We start from the raw sequence: 7,500 nt of genomic DNA on the forward strand, positions 1-7,500 counted from the left end.
TGCACTCCTCCGGTTCATCACTGTTTTGGTCAATGTCCGGGGCCTCTGAAAGTGTTATCTGCGGCACGGGTTTCATGGCCCTGCGAATGGGTGCCTCCTCTACGGGTGGGGGAGGGGCAGAGAACAGGTAGAGAACACGGTGGATACGGGTTCGAGTATGTGTTATTGTGTGTGTGGGGGTGTGGGGGGGAAGGGGGCGGAGAGGTGAATGGGGAGGGGAAAGGGGAGGGAAGGGGAGAGAAAGGGGGAGGGAGAGGGAGTGTGGGGGGGGAGGGGGCGGAGAGGTGAATGGGGAGGGGAAAGGGGAGGGAAGGGGAGAGAAAGGGGGAGGGAGAAGGAGTGAGTGTGGGGGGAGAAAGGGGGCAGAGAAGTGAATGGGGAGGGGAAAGGGGAGGGAAGGGGAGAGAAAGGGGGAGGGAGAAGGAGTGAGTGTGGGGGGGGGGGAAAGGGGGCGGGGAGGTGAATGGGAGGAGAAAAGGGAGGGAAGGGGAGAGAAAGGGGAAGGGGGAGGGAGTGGCAGTGGTGTGTGTGTGTGTGTGTGTGTGTGTGGATTTGTGAGCGATTTAATATTTTTTCCAGATTTTTTTTCGTTGTTTTCCGTGTTTTTTTATAACTGGTGTTTTTATAGTTTTTACGAGTTTTTGAGTTTTTCGTTTTTATTTTTTTGTATTTTTGGGGTTTTCTTTTCAGATTTTCCGTGTTTTTCTATTGTTTATTTTTCGTGTTTTTTTTTCTTTTTTTCGTTTGCTCGCATTTTTCTGTTTTTGGTGTGTGTTTTTAGTAAAGTTTGTCGTGTGTGTTTTTTTTGTGTGTCGTTTTCCGCGTGTTCGTGTTTTCTTTTAGTTTCATTTCCATTTCCGTGTTTTTTTTTTAAAGTTGAATCGCTTCCTCTAGGACACCAAAACATCATTAAACTAACGACATTTTGGACATTTCGCCTTTTTTCGTGTTTTTTGTGTTTATTTTTCCTGTTTTTTTTATCTTATTTCGTTTTATCGCATTTTTTTCTATATCTTTGGGATGTTATTTTGTTAAAGTTTGTCGTATGTTTTTTGGACATTCCTCCTAATGGGACACTGAGGAATTGAATCGTTTCCTTTTAAGACACCAAAACCTTTTTAAATTAACGACATTTTGAACATTCCGCCTTTTGTGACACCGAGGAATTGAATCGCTTCCTTTTAAGACACCAAAACCTTTTTAAATTAACGACATTTTGAACATTCCGCCTTTTGTGACACCGAGGAATTGAATCGCTTCCTAAAAGACATCAAAAACGCTATATTTGAACGACTTGAGGACAGTGCAACGGATATGAGCACTGGGGACAAGCGCAGCTAATTTGAACTTAGGGACATATCGCATTTTGGGATATGAGGGTGCTGAAATCCATCTTAGGACACGCAAACTGTCTTCAATGGGACACTTAGGACAATGAACCCTCTATAAAAAGAATATTCTATCTTTTGGGCCATCAGAGTTTTGTTCCATCCCTTGGGACACCCTGAAACGCCTTTAATGGGACACTTAAGACAATGAACCTTCTACAAAAAGAATATTCTATCTTTATGAACAAGTTCCATCCCTTGGGACACTCCAAAATTAACCAAAATGCCTTAAATGGTACACTAAGAACATTCTAAACTCTGTTGAAGGGCTATTCCACCTTCTGGGACATCATAGTATTGAGATCCCTCTCTTGGGACACTCAAAACGTCTTAACGGGACACTTTGGACATTGAATTCCGTATTAAAAGGATGTTCTATGTTTTTAACATCAAAGTATTAAATATCATCTTTTGCGACATTCCAAATGCTTTAAATGACCACTTAGGACATTGAACTCCCTATAAAAAAGGATATTCCATGTTTTGAGACATCAAAGTGTTGAATCTCGACTCTTAGGAAACCTTGAAATGCATTAATAGGGACATTTAGGACATTAAATCTCCTAAAAAGGATACTGTTTTGGGGACATCGAGGTATTGAAATCCTTCCTTTAAGGCACTCCAGAGGCCTAAAATTGGGCACTTCGGACACTGAATTCCCTATTAAAGCGGTCTTCTACCTTTGGGACATCATATCATTACATCCCATCTCTTAGGACACTCAAAACGCCTTCAAATTAACCCTTAGGACATTGAATTCCCTATTAAGGTATTTTACATCTCTTGGGACATCAAAGTATTGAATCCTTTGTTAGGACACTCCAAATACTTAAAATGGGGCACTTGGGACATTGAATCCTCTATCAAAGCAATTTTCTATCTTTTGGGACATTGACGTATTGAAATCCTACTCTTAGAACACTCGAAATGCCTTAAATGGATACTTAGGACATTGAATTCTCTGTAAGAGGATGGATATTCCATTTTGGACATCAAACTATTAAATCCCATGCCTTAGGACACTCCAAATATATTAAATTGACGCTTAGGACATTGAATTCCCTTAAAAGATATATTGCAATTCTTAGGAACTCTTAGGACATCAGTAAACGGCTTAATAAGGATACTTAATTAAGGGATTAAATCCTCTCTCTACTTTTGGATCCATTCACCCTTTAGGACATAAGGTATTGGAATCCTTGCCTTGGGACACGCCGGGACTAAAGATTCAATGATTTCAAGGACACGAGTGAAATTATGAATACAAGCTCGAGAGGGTATTGTGTGTGTGTGTGTGTGTGTGTGTGTGTGTGTGTGTGTACTGGTCTGTCCGTGGCATTCAGGACACACACACACACACACACACACACACACACACGGACCAGTTCTAGACCAGTTGTCGCTGTTGCTAGGAGTGGTGTCTTATATTTTGAGTTTTAGGAAGTTTTCTAGGGACACAGACCGGTTCCTGATGTACGTGGAGCTTCAAAACACGAGCCGAGGGAATGTCTGTGGATGTAAGGACACACGGACACGTTGTAGACAAGTTTTCGATTTTGTAGTGTGGTTTCAGGTTTAAGTTTTGTTTTTTTGAGTTTTTAAGGACAAGGACCGGTTTCTGATGTTTTTGAAGCTTAAAACACGAACCGAGAAAATGTCCGTGGAAATAAGGACACACGGACACGTTCTATACAAGTTTTCGATATTGCATAGTGTGGTATCAGGTTTAAGTTTTGGGTTAATAAGGATAGGGACCGATTTATTCTGTACGCTTAGCTTTAAGAATGGGTCTGTCCGTAACGCTTCGGAACACTCGGACACGTTCTAGACAAGTTTTCGATATTGCAAAGTGTGGCATCTAGTTTACTTGGGGGGTTAAAAGGACACGGACCGGTTTGTTATTCTGTACGTTTAGCTTTAAGAACGAAACTGTCCGTGATGTTCTGGGACACACGGGCACGTTCTAGACAAGTTTTCGATATTGCAATGCGTGGTTTAAGGCTTCGGGTTTATAAGGACACGGACCGGCTTATTCTCTGCGTTCGTTCGTCTGTTCGTGATGCTTTGGGACACACGGACACGTTCTGGACAAGTTTTCGATATTGCAAAGTGTGACAACAGGTTTACTTTTGGGGTTAATAAGGACACTGATCGGTTTGTTATTCTGTTCGTTTAGCTTTAAGAACGAGACTGTCCGTGGTGCTCTGGGACACACGGACACGTTCTGGACAAGTTTTCGATATTGCAATGCGTGGTTTAAAGTTTCGGGTTAATAAGGACACGGACCGGCTTATTCTCTGCGTTCGTTCGTCTGTTCGTGATGCTTTAGGATACACGGACACGTTCTGGACAAGTTTTCGATACTGCAAAGTGTGGGATCTAGTTTACTTTTGGGGTTAATAAGGACACTGATCGGTTTGTTATTCTGTTCGTTTAGCTTTAAGAACGAGACTGTCCGTGATGCTATGGGACACACGGACACGTTTTGGACAAGCTTTGGATATTGCAAAATGTGGCATCAGGTTCACTTTTGGGGTTAATAAGGACACTGATCGGTTTGCTATTCTGTACGTTTAGCTTTAAGAACGAGACTGTCCGTGATGTTCTGGGACACACGGACACGTTCTAGACAAGTTTTCGATATTGCAAAGTGTGGCATCAGGTTAACTTTTGGGGTTTATAAGGACACGAACCGGTTTATTATTCTGTACGATTAGCTTTAAGAAGGAGACTGTCCGTGATGCTATGGGACACACGGACACGTTTTGGACAAGCTTTCGATATTGCAAAATGTGGCATCAGGTTCACTTTTGGGGTTAATAAGGACACTGATCGGTTTGTTATTCTGTTCGTTTAGCTTTAAGAACGAGACTGTCCGTAGTGCTCTGGGACACACGGACACGTTCTAGACAAGCTTTCGATATTGCAAAGTGTGGCAACAGGTTCACTTTTGAGGTTTATAAGGACACGAACCGGTTTATTATTCTGTACGTTTAGCTTTAAGAACGAGACTGTCCGTAGTGCTCTGGGACACACGGACACGTTCTAGACAAGTTATCGAAATTGCAAAGTGCGGTTTAAGTTTTGGGTTTATAAGGACACGGACCGGCTTATTGTGTACGTTTAGCTTTAAAAATGGGTCTGTCCGTGATGCTTTAGGACACACGGACACACACGCACGTACACACACGCACATACGGAAGAAAGCGGCTGTTGTGGCGGTGGCTGGCGATGCTGAGGCTGTCTATCTGTGTGTGTGTGTGTGTGTGTGTGTGTGTGTTGAGCCTCCAAGCGGTAAGCCATTCACTAACGCGTGGACAGGGAACACAAGCTTGGAACACAGTCTTCTCCACGCTGACACAGGACACGGTTCACGCAACACACACACGCACGCAAATCCTGGGGACCGATGCGTGGATGAGAGAGCCCGACCGCACGCACACGCACCTGCCCCTCAAACTTCTCAGCTCCGAGGGACAGGTTCGAGAGCACCGCATCCTACCTGAGCACTTCTTCTGGTTGTCATCCATCGTGGCGGAGTGGAACGGCGGGCGATGTCCTCCTCCCGCGACGGCCAGAGACGAACTGAGGTCTTGGCCTGTTTCTCCTCTGTGGTTCGGGCTTTCGCCGCTACGTTCAGCCTAGTCCTCGGTCCACCTCTTTCCCCTCGGTCTCCTCCTGCTGCCCCTCCTCCTTCCCCTCCCTCAGAAAGCGGCCGTTAACCCCTTCGCCCAAGTTAATATTATGATTCAGGTTCGCCGGCGGGAGGTTGGGGCAAAGCGATGGGAAGGTGAGGGGAGCGAGGGGAGGGCAAGGAAGGGCAGATCAAGGTGACTTCTCGCACGCTGACGACCACGCCCCCTCGCCGGTAACAGCCCCCTCCTCCTCTCTCCCCCGCCCCTCTCTCTTTCTCCCCTTCCCTCCCTCTCTATCTATCTCTCCCCTTACCTCCTCTTCCCTACCACTCTGCAAGTCAGTCACCATCGCAAGCATGAAAGCATAACAGAAAATGTGAGTTCTATTCCCCTCTTCTTTTCTTTTATTCCCCTCTTTCTTTCTCCTCCTCCTCCTCCTCCTCCTCCTCTTCTTCTCTCCCTCTCTCTAAGTCAGTCACCCTCGCAAGCATGGAAAGAAAGCAGAAAAAATAAGCGTTCTATTCCCCTCTTTTCTTCCTCTTCTCTTTCCTCTCTCTCTCTCTCTCTCTCTCTCTCTCTCTGCTAGTCTCTCACCCTCGCAAGCATGGAAGCAGAGCGGAAAATTTAAGTTCCAATCCCTTCTTTCCCCTTTCTTTTACTCCTCTCTCTTTCTTTCTTTCTTCTTTTTCTTTCTCTTCCCCTCACCCTTGCTCTCTCTCTCTCTCTCTCTCTCTCTCTCTCTCTCTCTCTCTCTCTCTCTCTCTAATCACACACACACACACACACACACACACACACACACGTTGCAAATCGGTACCCTCAGCCACCCATGAATTCTCACAGGCAAAGACAGATCAACCGACTTCCCAACGAGGGCACCCTAACAACGTCCTACTCTATGCCTCCCATGCACGCCCTCTGTCTCGCTTCTCTCATGCTCTCTTCCTTTCTCCTCCCTTCTCACGCCCTCTTCCATACCTGTTCCTTTTTCCTTTAATTCCACTACTACCAAAAGCTTCAATAACTCGCTACAAAAAATTATACATGTCAATTCTAATAAACTTTTCTTGCCTCCACGCCCTTCCCACCAAGGATGGAGTGAACACATGAGTTGTGTATCCGAATATGAATACGTATACTTCAAATTCCAAACAATACAAATATATATAGAATTCGAATACACTGAATTGGTTTGAATTCAAATACAAATACGAATACATCTTGAAAGTATTCATGAAGACATTCATGAAAACTTTTCATTAAAAAGTACCTTTGTGACGGAACTGGGTACAGCACTGTTCTAAAGTTATGCAACGGATAAATGAGCTCATGAACCTGTACTAAACACGACCATTATACGTCCGCACAGGAGGCTGGAGTTGTATGAAACAACGGCTGTTATTTCTAATAATAAATTTTGAAGTATTTATCAGATTATTCGCAGAATACGAATACTTTTCTCTTGTAGAATACGAATTAAAATACTTTGATTTCTATCAATAATTACTCGAATACGAATACGAATACACCCAAATACGGTATTCGAATGTATTCGAATACCAATACCGAATACGAATACTCAATCTCTGCTTACCACGCCCGTACCACGCCCTTTCCCTCTATCACTAGCACGGGGTTCACCAACTTGCAACCCTCACGCAGAACACACAAAAATAATACACGTGTCAATTCTAATCAACTTCTCTCACCTCCACGCTCTTACCACGCCTATTCCACTTTCCTTTCCTTCCATCGCTAACACAGGCTTCTCTAACTTGCAACTCCCACGCAGAACACAAAAATATATTCGGGTCAATTCTAATATATTTTTCTTGCCTCCATGCCCTTACCACGCCCTCCACACGCCCGCTATACGCCCTCAGCGCACCAACGCTACCCTCGGCGCGCCCTACACATCTAACCTTGCCTGACTTGCCCGATAAAGTGACTTAAATGCCAGCTAAGTCACCCCTTCAAACCCGCACCGCCCGCCAAACGCAATCATAGAAAATGGACGCAAGATGCCACATACGAGACTTGTTAAGGGAGGCTGTTGTATTTTTGAGTGTGTGTGTGTGTGTGTGTGTGTGTGTGTGTGTGTGTGTGTGTGTGTGTGTGTGTGTGTGTGTGTGTGTGTGTGTGTGTGTGTGTGTGTGTTGTTATTGCTTGTAAATACGGATATATGATACTTTTGTTGTTCATTTCTTCTTCCTCCTCTTCTTCTTTCAGAGCAACTTTGAGATAATGTTTATGAAGACGTGAGAGCAATAACTGATAGTGTTGCTGTTTTTATCGATCTTTTTCTTCCTCTCTCTCTATCTCTCTTTCTATCTGTCTCTATCTCTCTTTTTCGTTCTGTTATCTCCAAATGCTTCCTTGATTGACTAGATAAGGTTGTTGTTGTTATTGTTCTTGAGGGTAAAGTAGTAGTAGTAGTAGTAGTAGTAGTAGTAGTAGTAGTAGTAGTAGTAGTAGTA

General features: G+C 44.1%; 1 protein-coding gene across 2 annotated transcripts in view; it reads right to left on the reverse strand.

The window, feature by feature from the left end:
- Positions 1-5,093, reverse strand: part of LOC126993113 (putative inorganic phosphate cotransporter) — a 61,887-nt gene extending 56,794 nt beyond the window's left edge. Inside the window, exons 1-2 of one of the 2 annotated variants that reach the window (XM_050851969.1) lie at positions 4,891-5,093; positions 1-99 (exon numbers count right to left, since the gene is read on the reverse strand). The exon at positions 1-99 is cut by the window's left edge and continues 798 nt beyond it. In XM_050851969.1, coding sequence (XP_050707926.1) covers positions 1-99; positions 4,891-4,918 — 127 coding nt within the window. In that variant the 5' untranslated portion in view covers positions 4,919-5,093. The other variant, XM_050851970.1, reaches the window with a different exon arrangement.
- Positions 5,094-7,500: the final 2,407 nt, after the last annotated feature.

This window comes from Eriocheir sinensis, chromosome 7 (assembly GCF_024679095.1).
Source record: "Eriocheir sinensis breed Jianghai 21 chromosome 7, ASM2467909v1, whole genome shotgun sequence".
NCBI lineage: Eukaryota > Metazoa > Arthropoda > Malacostraca > Decapoda > Varunidae > Eriocheir > Eriocheir sinensis.